At 28.0% G+C, this 19554-nt stretch overlaps 1 protein-coding gene across 1 annotated transcript; it reads right to left on the bottom strand.

Annotated features, from left to right (window-relative positions):
- Nucleotides 1-14198: 14198 nt before the first annotated feature.
- On the bottom strand, nucleotides 14199-15581 carry LOC123203468. The gene is made up of 2 exons (XM_044619819.1): nucleotides 15572-15581; nucleotides 14199-14863 (listed from the first exon to the last, which is right to left on the bottom strand). Exons 1-2 carry the CDS (start codon nucleotides 15579-15581, stop codon nucleotides 14199-14201), a joined length of 675 nt encoding a protein of 224 aa, XP_044475754.1.
- Between the last annotated feature and the right edge of the window lie 3973 nt (nucleotides 15582-19554).

Consider the following 19554-nt stretch of genomic DNA (forward strand, 5'->3'; position numbering starts at 1 on the left):
AATCCTAGATAATATTGTGCACTATGCACGACATATCAGATCTGTCCGAAAGTATCTGGACTCATCGGGGATTCGTAGCTTGCCTTCAACACATTTTCTTTTGCGAGAAATATCCTACGAAAATTTGCAAAATTCGTTAGTCATTCATAAATAGCAAATATGTAAACAAATGTTTTTATAGAAAAATCATAAAAAGATAAAAAATACAAAACAATAAAAAAAGTGATCACAAAATTTTAAAAATAAGATTTCAAGATCGTAAAACAGTTAAAACAAAAAAACAAAACTGAAATTCAAATTTTATACGTTGAAATACCCTAGAATTTCAACAAACAAAAAATAATTCAAAAATCTGAATAATACGAGTCGATATATCCTAAAACGGTGAAATTCGAAAAAATGAAAATGAAATTCAAATTTTATACGTTAAAATACCATAGAATGTTAACAATCAAAAAATCAGTCGAAATTCTGAAAAATACGAGTTGATATATCCTAAAACGGTAAAATTTGAAAAAACAAAACTAAAATTCGAATTCTAAATGTTGAAATACCCTAGAATGGCAACAATCAAAAAATCGTTCCAAAATCTGGAAAATAAGAGTCGATATATCTTAAAACGTTGAAATTCAAAAAAACGAAAACGAAATTCGAATTCTATACATTGAAATACCACAGAATGTTAACAATCAAAATTTTGAAAAATACGAGTCGATATATCATAAAACAGTGAAATTCGAAAAAACGAGACTGAAACTTGAATTCTAAACGTTGAAATACCCTAGAATAGCAACAATCAAAAAATTCTTCAAAAATTTAGAAAATACGAGTCGATGTATCTTAAAATGGTGAAATTCGAAAAAACAAAAATAAAATTCGAATTCTATACGTTGAAATACCGTAGAATGTTAACAATCAAAAAATCAATCGAAAATTTGAAAAATACGAGTCGATATATCCTAAAACGATGAAATTCGAAAAAACGAAATTGAAATTTGAATTCTAAATGTTGAAATACCCTAGAATGACAACAATAGAAAAATCGTTCCAAAATTTGGAAAATACAAGTCGATATATCCTAAAATGGTGAAATTGGAAAAAATAAAACTAAAATTCGAATTTTAAACGTTGAAATATCGTAGAATGACAACAATCGAAAAATTGTTCCAAAATCTAGAAAATACGAGTCGATATATTCTAAAATGATGAAATTTGAAAAAACGAAAATGAAATTCAAATTCTATACGTTGATATACCCTAAAATGTGAATAATTGAAAAAATGGAATTAAAATTCGAACTCTATCAGTTAAAATACATAAGAATATCACTAATCGAAAAATCGTTCAAAAATCTGGAAAATACGAATCGATATATCATAAAACGGCAAAATTCGGAAAAACAAAATAGAAATTCAAAAGTACGAGTCGATATATCCTATAAATGAAAAAACTGAAATATTGAGTGAAATTAGCTCATTACATCGTAAACTGTGTCCAGAAGGCACAAAAATCGAAAAACTTAATCTCAAATTCGAAAACTACATATTGAAAAATCTTAAAACAGAAAAAACGGATATAAAATTCGAAAACTACACGTCGAGAAACCCTAGACTTGAAAAATATCAATTTACCCCTTGAGAAAATTTATGTTACAAATAGGTCCAATATTTATCTCTTCCCCCTTCAGTAATTTTCGAATTTATTACCATCCTTACAGTTTCAAAAAAGTAAATTTTCACCCCAACCCACGCTATTCACCCGTAGCCCATTATCACATGGCAAATTTCAAAAACGCCCACAGTGGACTAATCTATGACGACCAAATCCCTAATGTTTTAAAAAAACCACTTAAACCCCCTAACCCATTGTCATAGTGGGAGTGTTCGTCATAACAGTGGGATACACTGTTCCCACTGTCAGACTGTCGAATGCTTCGGATGCATTTTTTGACCAAAAATCAGTCATTTCAGCCTCCAATTTCAACACAAATCAAATCTACATAGGCTATAACACAAAACCCCTCAACAAATTCAACGAAAACAGCCAAAAATCGAAACATATTAAGTATTGTTCAAAATCGAAACCCTAAAGTTTCAAACAGCAAAATCTCACTCAAATCTCAATAATATGAACAATAACTTGATTCAAACAAGATTACGGAAGATATACTAACCTTCTTGACCATTTTCGGTCGTTGGAAAGCAAAAAAATCGTCGAAAATCGGTTTGACAGTGAGACGACAGTGGACAGTGGGACAGTGGGCGATTTTTCTTTGGATTTGCACAGTGATATATAGGGGTAGTTTCGATATTTCACAAAAGTTGGGTATTTTTGCTTTAATCTGAATTTTTTGGATAATCTCGCTTAAACCCCCTTACTTTTGCCTCTTTTTTATAATTTCCCTTTTAATAATTACTAGATATTTTTCCATTTTGTTTTGAAAACTATCATATTTACCCAATATATTTTAAAAATGTAATTATAGTTCATATTATTTGTAATATGATGTTTACATGTCTAGTTTACTGCATTTTATTTAGTTTAAAAAAAAAATAGTTATAATTTTTAAAACAGTTAAAGAGTATATTGAAATTTTTAATATTTATACTTTTTAAAAATTTCATTAACATTTTTCACATGTTTAAATATTATAATTCACCTTTCAAACATAGAATTATATGGCGTTATCACTCTATTTATTTTTGCACTAATAATTTTTATTATTTTTAAATAAAATTATAATAAAAATTATTTTTAAAAAATTAGTGCAAAGTTTTATTTAACTTAAAAAAACTTTTGTCTTTCTAATAATTTTATAAAAAAATTTAATAATTTTTTATTAAATTTAACAGATGGTTAGAAAAATAATTTTTTTTTAGATTTCAAGAGATAAAATTGACAGTTTGTGGTTAATTTTGCATTGAATGACTCTAAGAACCTAACTGTTTCATTAAAATCTGTAAATTAATGATTTATTCAGTATCAAAAGACCTTTTTTACCCTTTAATTAAATTTGTTAAATACCCCCTAACCTATTAAGTCACACTTTCAAATATATATATATATATAATTTTTAATCATCCAAAAAACCTTAAAACATTACTTATTCACCCCCCACAAATTTTAAATAAAATTCTCATCTTACAATCAAAATCTAAGCATAAAATTCATCCCTAAACTCAATTAAAATCTAGCATTCAAAATCTCATCAATTCAACCTCAAAAAAAATACAAAAATAAACCCTAATTCATAAGTGAAATATCAAATAAATATGTGCCCCAATTAACTTTAATAGACAATTTCCACGAAATAGGTGTTATGATTGTATTATTTTGGTCTTCACGAAACATGTGAGGGGGTTTTAGAAAATACTTCTTCAAAAATACTAAAAGAGGAAAGTGATTTTTAATTATAAATTTAATTAACATATGACAACACATGTGAAATTCTTTGTAAGTAAATATATTATGACAAATAATAGCGTGGTATATTGATTACATTCTACATTTTTTTTTTTTTGAAAGGTGACTTCTTTCTTTTAAGTAAGCAATAAAATAGCACATTAAAAAAAAAGTACTAAAATTAATCAAAATTATTGACAAATTAATTTGAAGAGATAAAATAGGTTTAACTCTTGAGGGCCAAGAGTGCGTGCATCCAACAACATAAAAAGTTATAGGTTTGAATTATATTGGTGGTATATCAAAATTAACTCTTGACTAACTTGTTGTACAGATTATAGAACTAATTATTGAATTTAGGGTTTCACATATTAAGTATAATTGATTCAACTTAAAAAAGACGATTCAACTCATTTGAAGTTGCAATGTCTTTTCTTTTTCCTTCACATAATTAGGGTAGGGGAGAGCTAGTTTTTGTTTTCTTTGACAAGTAGCTTCACATAAAGCTCCATATCCAACAACTTGCCTTTGGAAGCATTAGGAGCCTAGAGACATATGCACTTCTAGCACACAAAAACTTATGGGTATTTTACCACGCCCCATGGTGGAAAAACTTAACTTCATTTTACTTCGACCCTTCTTATTATTTGAAAATCACACTTTGCACCCCTGCCCAAGCCACTTTCTACCTTGCCCATATACCCTTCATAGATAAAATGTATGACAAATCACTAACATTTGGTTGACAAATTTAGTTTTACAAAATCAAGGGTTTTGACCGTCTTTCCACTAAACCTCCCAAGTGGCAAGTAAATCCCCCCAATAAGTTCATCTTCTGCCACTTTGAATCCTCCCTGTCTTTCTCTACATATTATCTCCTCAATCAATGGCACATTTATCAAGCTTCATATATATCCATTTATACATCCAATTTTTATTCAGTTCAATTCTTTAGTCCCTTTGGTATAGTGACTATGCCAAAGAAAATTGATGAGTTTGAAGAAGTATTACAAGAGCTCCAAAGGGTTATTTTGTGGTGTATATTAATGGCAGTGATAGTGAATTAAAAAGGTTTGTTGTTCCATATGTTTCTTGAAGGTTCCCATTTTCCAACAATCGCTACATAAATCTGTTAAAGAGTTTGGGTTTTACAACAATAATTGAATCATTCTACCTTGCGACGAATCTCTTTGAACTTAATCAACTATTTGATATTGTAATGTGGGATTTATAATCTTCGATAATGTTTAATGCTATCTCAATAGTGTTTATTGGTGTATTTCCTGTCAATATTTCCAAGTTTTATGATTTGTATTCAAGTTTTGTATTGATGAATTGATACAACATTGTACTGTAACGAAACTCCATTCTTCTCCAATATCTTAGACAAAGTCTTAATATCCAACACTTCTCATCAAAAAAATCTATAACAATACAATAAAATTATGTATACTCAATTTACATATTTAATTGAATATTTATATGATATGTTATCATGTCACATAATTTAATAATTTTAAATTAAAAATAAAATAACATTCAATCATATAATATTAAATCATTTAGATACAGAATAAGACACTCAAAATTTGGTGTATATAACATTGCACATAAAGATGCCTCATACTCTCATAATTCAAAGTTGAAAATATGGGCTCAATCCCTATGGTTTAGATCAGGATCATGGGCCACAGGCCCAACAGTCCCGAGGGCTTAAATTTCCACCTTTAGATAGATTGATTTGTTATTTTTCTCATACCCTAGTTGTAAAATCAATAGAATAAATATATCTGTTTTATAACCTTCACTGGAAAAGAGAATTTATCGGTCAAATTTAACTATTAAAAGTATATAATAATAATCTAATTATTCAATAATATAATAAACATAGAAAGAGGTGTTAAATAATCTGATTTTAATTATTAATTATAACTATAATTGCTACCATTTATCTCGCTAACTCGTGACTTATTCTATAAAATTTCTATTTTTAAAGAATTGAATTGAATCTTTTATAAATGGAATGGCACCGTTTTTTAAGTCAAATATTTTTACTTACCCAACACACCGCCCTTCACCGAGCCAGCCTTTACATGAGTTTATTAATTAGATTGGGAAACTATTAGATTGAGTCAAATGATCTGACTTTTTTTTTTTTTAACTATTAGATTGGGTAACTCTATATCAATGAGATATGGGTATGAATATAATTATTAGAATAGAGCTGAATAATTTTATTTATATATATATGAAATATTGATGGAGATTGATTCATATTCAAACTAAAAACCTGATAAATGCAAAAAAATTTAAGTAGAAAATCATATTTTCATTAAAAATTTCATTACGAAAAAAATTGACAATATCAAAAGGAAAATAAATATATGATTATTATAAATACTATTTTGGATTCGGACAGACCCTCTTTAGAAGGGTACATTCATCATTTCAAAAAGAAATTTTCCAAATTCTTCTTAGCCATTATTTTGTATATCCCACAATATTTGGCTAATTTATTCCTATTGAAACAGAATAAAATTTTATAACATTGTTTTTAGTAAAAGATAGTATACATCGATCATGTAAATAATTTGTTTTATATAAATAATATTAGAATATATAATTAAAAAAAATTTTGTGTCATTTATTTGTGTTTTAAGAGCCCAATGTAAATTAAAATATTGTACAAAATAATGAGGTATTAAATTACAGAAATAACCTTTGGCTTCACAATAGAAAAATGTGATGCAATAATCAATGTCCAATACCCAACCAGACAGCCAAATTTGGAACGATAAGGCTAGACGTCGACTAGGCTACACAAGCCCCATAGTGATGTCGTCGGAAAGTCATCGAAAAATGGCCAATTAGAAGGATAGAAAAATAGGGTTCATCACGTAGAATCGGGTCGAAAATGGATTGGGAAACTCGATTATACGACCCATTGGTCAATAGGTTGGTTAAGACCCATTCGTCAATGAGTCAACCCATTGAGTCAACTGTGTTAAACCCGAATCAATCAACGCCCACCAAGTCAATTGATCGGTCAACAATCAAAAAGTTGACCATATTGTTGATCGACACATGTGAGTGCATGGAAGCACGTGACAACCTCATTTCGAGCCTGGCGGCACGTGCAAGTGAGTGACAGTCATTAACCAGCACATGACAGTGCGTTCGACTCATTCCTGGCGTGTGAAGGCGCGTTGCAAACTCTTTATGGTGCGTGGAGGCACGTGCAGTGTCAACACAACATGTGAATGAGCGTATGAATTTATTTCGACACGTGATAGTGCGTGAAGACCTATTTCCAGTGCATTTTTGTGCGTGAAATTTGTTTTCGGGTCCTTCGAAGAGTGTAATGCTTGGATTTGTATATGAGATGTGTTTCATGCGTCTTATGACGTATAAAGACATGTAATACCACATTTCGACTCCCGAAAACACATATTGGTGTTTTGAAATACATGTTTCTACTTCATGTAATTTTGTTGACTAGGGACTATCACATTGCATGTCGAGACTATCAATAATCTGCTGAATTCTCTTAATTGGAAAAGAGATAATATCCATGCATGAATATGAGTCTCGTAATCAATGATCTTGTTCGGGACAAGAATTTGAAATCTTCGGGACAGATGGATTCATTACAGCTTACTATAGAGCAACGCTAAGTAATATATAAAGGGATATCCAGTACTTTGACGTTATTCCCAAAACTAATGTAATGTGAGATATTTGACCTATTGCAAATTTAATAGAGACTTTATCTGGATAAAGTGACTTTGAGATCAATACGGGTTGAATAGATGATGCATTCGTTGTATTATATATATTTGTTAAATGTGGGAATTCTGAGATTGGTAGAATTTAATGAAATTCTCATCCAGAATTAATATTGGCGCAATTAGATTAAAATTTAAAATGTCAAACATTTGTATCATGGAAGATGATTGAGAGCATAATGAATTTTCGATTTTGTGCCTTATGTGAAATATTTTAAATTTTAATGCATAATTACGACAATTGATATGTATTTGATTACGTTGATAGCGTTGTGTCTGATATATAAGTCTCTATGATCTAGTTAACCATAACATCCTAGAAAATGATGACTACTTTGAATGAGAATGATGCTAAATAGAGAGCATTTTAATATGTGGCATTTAACATGTACAATATCCTAGATGAGTAAAAGGCTTTGGAGGTCGTAGATCAGGTTAAGATAAAGTAGTGGTTGACTAAGGGATATAATCCCAAATGAGTGCCTTACACAAACGTGATGTGGACATACATCATGTATGTAAGAAGTAAGACTTAGTGTGATATTTTGATTAGTTTCATGAATAACAATATGGTATATAAGTACCAATATGGTTTTAATTGAAAACTTTGGAGGAACTGTAATCCCTAAATAAAGACAGTTGATTATTGAATTTAATTGAATGTCAAATTTGATTATGGAACTGAAGTTAGCTAAGCACAACCTAATACATGAACAATAGGTTTATTTTGAAAAGCGATCTCTTCCCGATAGTGGAAGCATATGAAGATGCATATGACCCATAATGAGGAAAAAATGACTTTTGTTAATTGCTCTTACCATATAGAACTAAAGAACAAGGGCCCTTAAGATAGCTGAACTTAGTACTTGTCCATACGTTGCAAAATCAAGTTTTAAAAGTGAATAGCTCAAATCCTAATACAGGAAGGAGATCATAAAATGCTCAAAGAATAAGATCAAAGAATTGAAACGAGAGAGTGGCAAACGTACTAGAAGAAGAGTCAGAAACAAGATGAATAGTTACAATAGAAGCAACGAGAATTATATCGCCTGTCAATGAATGAAGTTGAAAATGATAGTCTTGTTCAACATAAAGTGATGAAACTTTATTTTTCTAGTACTATGATATTAACTGAGTATTCTCTTACGTAGATTACGGACTCAAAAGCCACTAACCAAGTAACTCATGATATAAGATCTTTAGTAGATTTCTGTCGAATTCTGAATAAAGTGAATTTTATGTATGTAGGCAACGATACAAGAGTTGTAGTAAGAGGAATAGACATGAGTAAATGAGTTTTGCAAGGTGGTCAAATCATAAATTTAAGTTTCACCTTATTTAATTCAATTCCTTTAACCCTAAGTTAAGATATACAAGTTTACATTTTTAAGATTTTCAATTTAATATTATTTAGTTATCATTAGGATTTGTTCTCAAGTCCAATAAATTATATTGATGACATCCTCATTTATGTATAAATCAAGATTTTTACTTTTCAATTACCTTTTTTTTTTTTTTAACGATGTATTCTTATGAAACAATTACAAAGAGTAATTCTAAGAGATCATTAGAGCTATGGAGAGAATTCGAATAAAATTTTCTAGTTTATGAAGATTCAACTAGATAAAAAGAGATCAAAGAAGAAAAATCTCTCATGTTATATTTTTCTACTGGTTTATATATTCAGAGGGAGTGGGTGTTATGTTATCATCAATGAGCACATGGTAACTGAATGTTGTACTATGTGTACATATTTGTTTGATTAAAAAAATATGTACATATTGAAAAAGACTGGCTTTAGTGTTAACTTTTTTCATTTAATGTGATATGCGTTGTTTAATTAGTTTAGTTACTTTGTTTTTTATGTGTTACTATAACGTTACATCTTCTTTGTATTAAATGTGACATAACTTATTTAGCTGACAAGATGATGATAAAATGATGATTATATTCAAAAGTTTAATACTTTGTTTGATAATATTCCAATGGTCATAATTGAATAACTTGAACATTTTCTTAATTAAAAAATATTATCTCTTCTTACTACATTAAGGTAAGAATATGTGTATTAGTGTTATATAACTATATACGTCTAGGCAATCGCCATCGAGTAGATTGCATATTCTACATGTGACCATGATTTTATATGTTGGTCATGTGTATATTTATTTATGATTCTATTTGTTATATAAATGTTCATGCACGATTCTTTTTTAGACATATGATTTTTATATGTTTTATTACAATATTTATATTGTGGTATTACTAATAACAATTATCCGATAACTATGAATGTGAACTCAAGCAATGCATGAAACGTAATACAAATATAATATTTCAAGGATTACATCTCTTATCATGAACCAATTTTTTTCAATTCAAACTCATAAATACGAATTTCCTTCCTTTCGAACAAAACTACAATGTCAGATTTTGAGTAAAACTGAAAATTTGAATGGCGTGAGGAAGGTATGAGGATGAGGGTTTATATGAAAGTGGTAAATGATATTTTTCACATTTAAAAAAAAAAAGTAGGATATTTTCACTTAAATCCTTATAATAGGGGCATTTTTGCTTAAATCTTTGAAATGAGACGATTTTGTTTTAAACATATGTATGTAGGGCCATTAATTTAATTTTTTTTAAAAAGAAAGGGTCATTTGCATTGTTGTTTTTCAATAACAAGCTACAATGGTTGAAAAAGCATTTATATTAATAAATCTGAAAATAGACATGTTCCGCTTTTCAAAAAATGACTGTGTAATTTTATTCAAGTTGTTGAATGGCGTTGTGTTCGGTTGCTATTGTTGGAGATTCTCTCTAATACTAATTTGAATATAATTGAGTGTTATTTACAAGAGAGTTCCGCTTCCACTTTCTCAATTACCTTGATTTTTAAAATTTTACTTGTACGAATACCTTTGAGTTAAAAGTATTATTTATTTTTTAATATTTGGACCCCATAACTTTAAATTTACTTGATTCTTTTTTTTTTTATTGTATCTAATAATAAGATAAAGTCAAAAGATCAGATTTTTTTTTTAAAAATTGAAAAAAATGAAGTATGATTTATTATGCTTGTTTGATACAAGCTGTGATTATTGAATTATAATTATATAAATAAGTGATTACTTGATAATTAATTATTGTATATATGGTGCAACTTATGACTATTAAAGTATGGGTTTACTCTTGTTAGCTGTTAAGAGGCTTTTGCTATGTCTACGTCTACATTTTAAGAGAATAAACAAGATGAAATGATATAAAAAGTCGATTATTTGTGTGTTAATGGTAACTTTCCATCAAAAGTTACATCCTTACAATGACTTATATCTTTTTATCATAAAAGTCATAAGTCACATCTTTTACAAGGAGTTATATTTTTTCATGAACCAATATAATTTTGATATTAAAAATCTTATTAAAATAAATACAATTATGTTTGATAAAATAAATGTCATGTGAGCCATAATTCTTACATTCTCCCACTTGGCTCATATGATTTACATACATATATATATTTTATAATTTTAATAAGAATGACATAATGTGCACAAAGTTTTATACCAAAATCTTTCTTACATCGGTTATAACATTATATTATTATTAAGTTAAAATATTAGTACGAGTTATGGTGGTTGTATGTCATTTTTCTTGACACAATCCCTTCCACATACCATAACATTAACTTTCAACTTAACATGATCTTTAATGAAGATACTCATTATGATCCAATTTTAATGTCTTTATTATAAAACTATTCCTGTCAATATTATTCTAAACAATTATGTATACAAATAGAAACAGGAAAATCAGAAACACGTAAATGAGCTCAGAGTGTCATATAAATAATCTTAATATAAACATAATACAATAGCTTTAATGACATCTAATAATACCCATCCTTCAACATGCTCATTAAAAATTTTGGGAGGTAATTCTTTTGTTAAAGGATCTGCAATCATAAGATTAGTGCTAATGTGTTCAATTGACACTCTTTGTTTCTGAACTTCTTCTTTAACAACAAAGTATTTTATTTCCATATGTTTAGCATTTTTAGAATACTTGTCGTTTTTAGAGAAGAAAACTGCAACAGAGTTATCACAATAAATTTTCAGAGGCCTGACAATACTGTTGACAATTCCAAGTCCTGAAATAAAGTTCTGTAGCCATAACCCATGAATAGTAGCCTCAAAGCATGCCACGAACTCAGCTTCCATAGTGGATGCAACAATGATAGATTGTTTCGCACTCTTCCATGAAATTGCTCCTCTAGCTAATAGGAACAAATAACCAAATGTAGATTTTCTTTTATCAATACATCCGGCAAAGTCTGAATTTGAGTATCTAATCACCGTAAGATGATCGGACCTTCTATAAGTGAGCATATGATCCTTAGTTCCTTGTAGGTATCTTAGAACTTTCTTTGCAGCTTTCCAATGATCCAAACCTGGATTACTTTGGTATCTACCCAGCATTCCGACAGCAAAACTAATATTTGGTCTAGTGCAGGTTTGAACATACATTAAACTCCCTACAACTGATGCATAAGGAATATTTTTCATTTGCTCTCGTTCTAATTCATTTTTGGGACACTGTATAAGGTTAAATTTATCCTCTTTTTTAATTGAAACTACCCCTACTGAGCATTTATCCATCTTAAATCTTTCAAGAATTTTATTGATATAAGCTTTTTGAGACAATCCTAACAATCCTTGTGATCTATCACAAAATATTTCTATTCCAATCATATAGATTGCCTCTCCCATATCTTTCATTTCAAAATTCTCAGAAAGATATTTCTTGGTTTCATGTAACAAACCAATATCATTAGTAGCAAGCAACATATCATCAACATACAAAACTAGAAAAATAAATTTGCTCCCACTAACCTTCATATATATACATCGATCAATGGTGTTTTCTTGAAAACCAAAAGAAATTATGATATCATTAAATTTAAGATACCATTGTCGAGAGGTTTGTTTAAGTCTGTATATTGATTTTTTTAATTTACACACCATGTGTTTCTTTCCCTTAATTGAAAAACCCTCAGGTTGATCCATATAAACCTCTTTCTCCAAATTTCCATTACGAAAGAGATTTTTAACATCTATTTGATGTAATTCTAAATCATAGTAAGCCACTAAAGCCATAATGATTCTAAGAGAATCTTTTTTAGAGACCGATGAAAAAGTCTCTCTATAATCAATGTCTTCTGTTTGAGTAAAACTTTTAGCAACAAGTCTAGCTTTATGTCATTCAATATTACCTTTTGAATCTTGTTTGGTCTTAAAGACCCATTTGCATCCAACCTTTTTACATCCTTTAGGTAATTCAACAAGATCCCAAACTTGATTTTGATCCATAGATTTTAACTCTTCTTCCATGGCATTTAACCATTTAGTAGAATCATCACAATTCATGGCTTGTAAAAATGAAACTAGATCACTATCAATTCCTAAGTCAATTCCTAACTCTTGGAAATAAACCACATAATCATAAGAAATAGTAGATATTTTTTCTCTCTGAAACCTTCTTAATGTTATTTCTTGTGATTCAACTATAGTTGGTTCATTATTGGTATTGACATCATGAAGTGTTTGGTCATTTATTTGTTGTTCTTGATTATTATTTGGTTGAACTATAACTTGGGAAACAACAATGGTAGAAGTTTTAGGTATAGGAACTCTTGTATTATGATTAGGACAATAAAATCTATACCCCTTGGATTTTTTTGGATATTCAATGAACTATCCACTAATTGTTCTAAAATCCAATTTCTTTTCATGTGGATTATAAATTTTTACTTCCACTGGGTAACCCCAAATATGTAAGTGTCTTAAACTAGGTTTCCTTCCAGTCCATAATTCAAAATGTGTCTGGTAAAGATGAATGACTCATCATACATCTAACCATTTCCATTAAGGTACGATTACGCCTTTCTACAACACCATTTTGTTATGGTGTACCTAGCATTGAGGATTGAGCACGAATACCATGTCTTTCATGGAATTTGGCAAATGGCCCTGGACATTGTCCTAATTCATCAAACTTTCCATAATATTCACCTCTTCTATCAGACTTTATAATTCTCACTTTTTTATCTAATTGTCTTTCAACCTCTGTAATAGACACCTCAAGTGCATTAATTGATTGAGATTTATCATGCAATAGATAAACATATCCATAACATGAAAAATCATCAATAAAGGTCCATTTTTAATGTGTTTTGTTTGTTTTCCTTTAATACAATCACTACACACATCAAGATCTGTAAAATCTAAATTTGGAAGGATTTCATTTTTTTAGTAATCTTTGCATCCTTTCTTTGGAAACATGTCCCAAACGTTTATGCCACAAGCAAGCAGAATTCTAATAAACTAAATTACGTTTAGTGCCAATATTATAATGCAAGGTCATTAAAGTTTCAATAAATACATTATCAAGTTTAAACTTGTAGAGACCATCACATAATATTCCAGAACCGATAATACTATTATTTTTAAATAAACTAAAAGATCCAGAACAAAACTTGAATGAAAATCCTGTTATATCAAGTTTTTGTAAAGACACTAAGTTGCGGGAAAATGTAAGTACATAAAGAGTATTAAACAAATCTAAATAATGTTTTGTGTCTAAAATTAAAAGATAAGTGCCAATGCCTTCAATTGGAGCTTTGGTTTTATTCCCCATGAACACAAAACTTTTATTTGGCTTGATGGTTCAAATCGTAAGAAATCCCTGCATCGTATTTGAAATATGAGTAGTGGAACCAGAATCAATCCACCAAGTATTATAAGGAACTTCAGTAAAGTTTGATGCAAAACATATTAAAACATAATGCTTACCTTTCTTTTCAAACCAAGCTTTACGTTTCAAACAATCTTTCTTTAAGTGCCCAACTTTATTGCAAAAATGACACTTAATAGTCCCATGTTCTTTCTTGTGAGCAACCTTTGAAGATTCATTCAAGCTGTGAAAACCTTTCTTCTCGCTCTTTCCTCCTCTTCATTTAGAATTCTTTCGAGCTTCTTGATGACTTATAAGATGAACAGAATGAGTTTTTTGAATCTTTAACCTTGTCTCCTCTTGAATAAGCATATTGGTCAATTCATTAACATTCCACTTGTCCTTTATAGTGTTGTAATTCATTTGAAATGGCCCATATTGTTTAGGAGACAAAGAATTAAGTATAAATTGTACTAAGAAGTACTCATCCACATTCATTCCTAGAGTCCTTAATTTTGTTGCTAAATTTATCATTTCTAGAACATGATCATGCATAGTACGTGAACCATCATATTTCATAGTAGTCAAAGTACTCATCAATGTACCAACAAGTGATTTATCAGCAGTTTGAGAACGTTCTTCCACAAATTTCTTAAATTCCTTAGCATCATTAGTTTTAGGAAGAGATGACTTTAAGTTGTTTGCAATTGTCATTCGCATAAACATTAAACTTAATCTATTTGATCTTTCCGAAGCTTTAAATAAAGTCTTTTCATCATCACTACTTTCATTAGTAATAGTATTAGGTTTCTCATTTTGGAGTGCCATATCAAGATCCAAAACACCCAAATGAAACTGGACTTGTTCACTCCAATTAGAGAAATTTAATCCATTAAATAGAGGAACAGAAGAAGCATGCGAATGAAGTGAAATAGGTACAGTTACTACAAATAAAATTAAAATACTTATACATTAATGCTTTGAGTCATAAAATTTATCACATGAATTTTGATCTAAAATAAAACATAAAGTGTATCAAAGTTCTCCTTTGGGTGATACTAAGATATACAACTATAAACAATAATTAGTAACCACATATGCGCAAATTGTATTTATTTTGTTATCTTTGGATATACAAAGTAAAATTAATAGAACATAATAATTACAACAATCATGTTTGTCAATTATAAGATCAATTAATTAACCTTTGGGCTAATCCCGAAATATCTTATAATACAAACTTTAATTTATCCATAAACAAATATCATGGCATACTCTTAATATAAAAATTTATGAGTAAATTACAATAATAATGCATTATAATTTAAAATTTACTGACATTCGGATTTGATCACTTTAGTGATTAACAAATCATTTATAAAATAAATTTAAATTATAAATATTCAGTCATTAACATAATTTAAAATCATTCTTAATACATTATAAGTATTTAAGATTGTAAGTATACAATAATCTTTAATGTAAAAACATGAGTTTTTAAACCTTGGCTCTGATACCACATGTTAGTTAATTAAAAAAAAATATATAACATAATTTAAAATCTTGAATAAACAATTAATTATACCCATATTCATTATGCCCATAAATCTTTAACTTCATGTTTTTCATATAATTCTAAAAATAAAACATACCTGGATCCATTGTTTTTTGAAACGTAAAAAATGTAATGAGAATTGTAGAAGAAGTTAATTTCTCTCTCTTAACCCCTTTCTTGATGATGGAAGAACTAAATTATTTATAGTAATTTTTGTTCTTTTGTTGCAAAAGGTAAAGAGAAGACCAACCCCTATTTATAGTGTTAATGGTAACTTTCCATCAAAAGTTATATCTTTACAATGAGTTATATCTTTTCATCATAAAAGTCATAAGTCACATCTTTTACAAGGAGTTATATCTTCTCATGAACCAATATAATTTTGATACTGAAGATCTTATTAAAATAAATACAACTATGTTTGATAAAATAAATGTCATATGAGCCATAATTCTTACAACTTAATGTTGTAAAATCGATGATAATACCTAGCTTATTTCAAATCTAGTTTAGTGATGTTAACTCGGCATACTAGATATATCTTAATTCTAATTATTTGATATTGATGGTTTGAACTAAATTAGTTTTGATGAGAAGTGAAAATGAAAAAAGAAATGGGCCCTTGGATTCAGCCCATTGTTAGACTTCAGAAAGGCTTGCCCATGTGGTTCAACACCAACCCTAAAGGCCAATCATTTGATCAGACCCAATAGGCCTTGCAAAGATAATTCCAATATAGAATTTTCAAAGAATTTATAATTTGGTTTATGTAACAGTATAACCACAAAAAATTTTTCGCAATTTTAAAGATATTTTCTCAAATCAATAGAAAATTATACCTTTTTTATAACCTTCATTGGAAAAGAAAATTTATTAATAAAAATAAATGAAGTAAAATAAACAAAAAAAAATCTAACCATAAGGACATAATGTATGAACACTCAAAGTCTAAGATCTATTAAATTTTGTTACATTAAAAAAATTCATATTTTGACATTCCTTCCTGACATACTAAAAATGAAATAAAAACAATAATACAATAAATGGTGACATGATAGAAATAGCAAAGTCAAATAGTATATTATACGTATTAAATTTAGAGTAATGTTATGTTTGAACATATAAAAGTGTACACATATAATATATCATCATATAATTAGATATTATTTAATCATTATTTAAAATCATTCAATCACTTAATAATATATATTAAATATATATCTATTTATGTATTTAAAATAAGTATTAATAATTTTATTATTAAATTTAATATGTATATTCTAAAGTTAGAAATCTATTTGTTGAAGACCTCCTATACACATTGATAAATGCTGAAACATGCTAATGTATTGCTGCCTCTCATTTGTCCATTCACACACGTTTCCTATCTCCTGACTCTTTCTTCTTCCACTAATTAATTCTTTCTAAGGTTTTGAACATTTCTAAAATTGATGTAAACTTCTCTCTCTTTTATCTTTTTTATGAGTTTCGTGGTCAATACAATTTTAAATTAAATAGATACAATATGTTATTCATATTATTTATCTTGTATGATTACTTTTACACAATTTAAATAACTTAATAACTTTAAAATGTCAGAACAATTATCAATAATCATTTTTATTCTTTTAAGAGATAATTTAAGTGATAAAAAGTATAAAATCTTTGTGTAAAAAAATGAGTTTATCTTATGCAAGTAAATTTTATTTGATTGTGAAACCAACAATTGTAGTTGGATTTTACGTGTTTAATGTGATTGGTTTAATCGTAAAAATTTAACTCAAGTAAATCTCTTCATTTAAAAAAAAAATATCATTGTGATGATATAATTAAAATAATAAATAATAAATATTCAGCCAAATGACTATTTCTCATGCGAGGTTTGATACAAACCCAATTTCTCACCTATTAACTATAAAAAATTTAAATACTCATCCGTTTATTAAATTTTATAGTTACTGATAAAGGTAAAATTGTTTTTAATAAAAATATTTAAAGGAATTATAAATTGATCACGTTTTCCCCCACTAGGTTTAAAAAATAACAATTTCCTCCCAAACCCAAAGTTTGAAAACTAGTTATTTCCCTCCTAGTGTTTGCATTTTCTTTTTTGTCACTTCTTTGGTGATCGAAACCGGCAAGCCTACTCCTTTACGTCTTCCAGAAGAGGTGAATCGTCCACCAATCAGAGGTCAACTGACGATTCATCAATCAAGCATTGCAAATCTATGCAATGCACACATCTGCTTTGGTTAGTTGACAATTTGTTCTCTTCTGAGAGATGGGAGGGAAGAGGTTAGTTAGCTTCGGTCACTACAGAAGCGGCAAGAGAGAAAATGCAAACCCTAAGGGAGAAACAATAATTTTTCAAACGTTAGATTTAGGGAAAAATTGTTAGTTCTTAAGTCTAGGGGAAAAACATCATGAATTTATAATTTTTTTAAATATTTTTATTAAATGATAATTTTACCCTTGATAGTAATAGTAAAATTTAATAAATAAGTGAGTATTTAAATTTTTCATAGTTAATAAGTGAAAAGTTAAGTTTACATCAAATCTTGGGTGGAAAATAGTCATTTGCCCTAAATATTCTAACAATAAAACTTTTCCTTACATGCATGGAGAAGTGAATATTCCCACTAAGAAAATGAAAATCTAGGGGAAACTTTTTCAGGGGTTGCTCCATCTCATTAATTATGTTCATTTTCTATGTATCTCAGTCAAAATTAAGAGGATTGGATCATTTAGCCACCAACCATGTATGCATATATAAAAATGTTGTTTAAGTAATTATTTAGAAAAAAAAAAAAAAACCCAAAATGAAATAGAAGTTCGTGAGTCTTCATTGGTAAATGAAAGGGAAAGATAAAAAATTACTAAAAATTTACAACCAAGATGTAGTCGTAACATAGAATTTAGTGGATATCCAGCTAGCCTCCCAATTTTCATAATCAACATGTCTTATTGTATTCGGTGCTTAAATCCATGTCAGCAATCTAATGTTAATATTATAATTAAGTTTATTTATTTAATTTAGATTATAATTTTTTTATGTAAATTCAATATACACATAGCTTGACAATCATGTATTTTTATAAAAGCAAAGGTTATAATTTATATTTTTTAATATTTATATTAAGAAATAAATTAAAGTTATTTTATTTATATTTATATTAATATTTTTTAATATTTATATTAATAAAATGCAATTCAATGTATTGAATTAGAAGCAACAAAGCGTGCAAATTATAAATATTTAAATGTGGTTAAACATTCTTCTATATAAACAATTAAATATTTTATTCAAAGTTGGCTCCTCAAATTCATGCCGCAAATGGGGATTCATTTTCTCATTTTGCTTAGTGGGAGGGAAATGTACAAATTAATGTAAATGACTTTTTTTTTCTCTTATAATATATAATTAAAGGATGTTTATGATATAAAAATTAATGACATAACCTTTTAAGGGTCATTTGAGAGGTAAATAAATGAGATTTTAAGTATAAGAGTAATAGTTTAAATTTACTCTGATAATATTTTAAAATTAAACTCTTATAATTATAGAGTTAGTTTAATTTTAAAAAAATAATTTGACTTAAAATATATGTTTTCTATATATTTAACCCTTTATAAAAAAGTGTCGGGAATTAAACCAACGTATCAAATAAATCTTCAATACTTTATTTAAAAAATAGAAATTTATCGAATTTAACTATCAAGAGTATATAACAATAATCTAATTATTCAATAATACAATAAACATAGAAAGTGGTGTTAAATAATCTGTTTAGAAATCTAGAAGAGTGTTATGTGACAATAAAAAAGGAACTACCATCCCACATTTTATATAGAGAATTTGTAGGTGTAACATCACAACCATATTATATAAATAAATAAGAATAATTATTGAAATAATAAAATTATGTATATTTATTCTAAGTATATATTTGATATATGTCATTCTATGACAGAGTGATTTTAAATTAAAAAATAAATAATATATAAATAAATAATAATATATATAAATATATATTTATTTATGTATTTAAAATGGGTATTCACAATATTACTTTTATTAAA

This window comes from Mangifera indica, chromosome 19 (genome assembly GCF_011075055.1).
Source record: "Mangifera indica cultivar Alphonso chromosome 19, CATAS_Mindica_2.1, whole genome shotgun sequence".
Classification (NCBI taxonomy): Eukaryota; Viridiplantae; Streptophyta; class Magnoliopsida; order Sapindales; family Anacardiaceae; genus Mangifera; species Mangifera indica.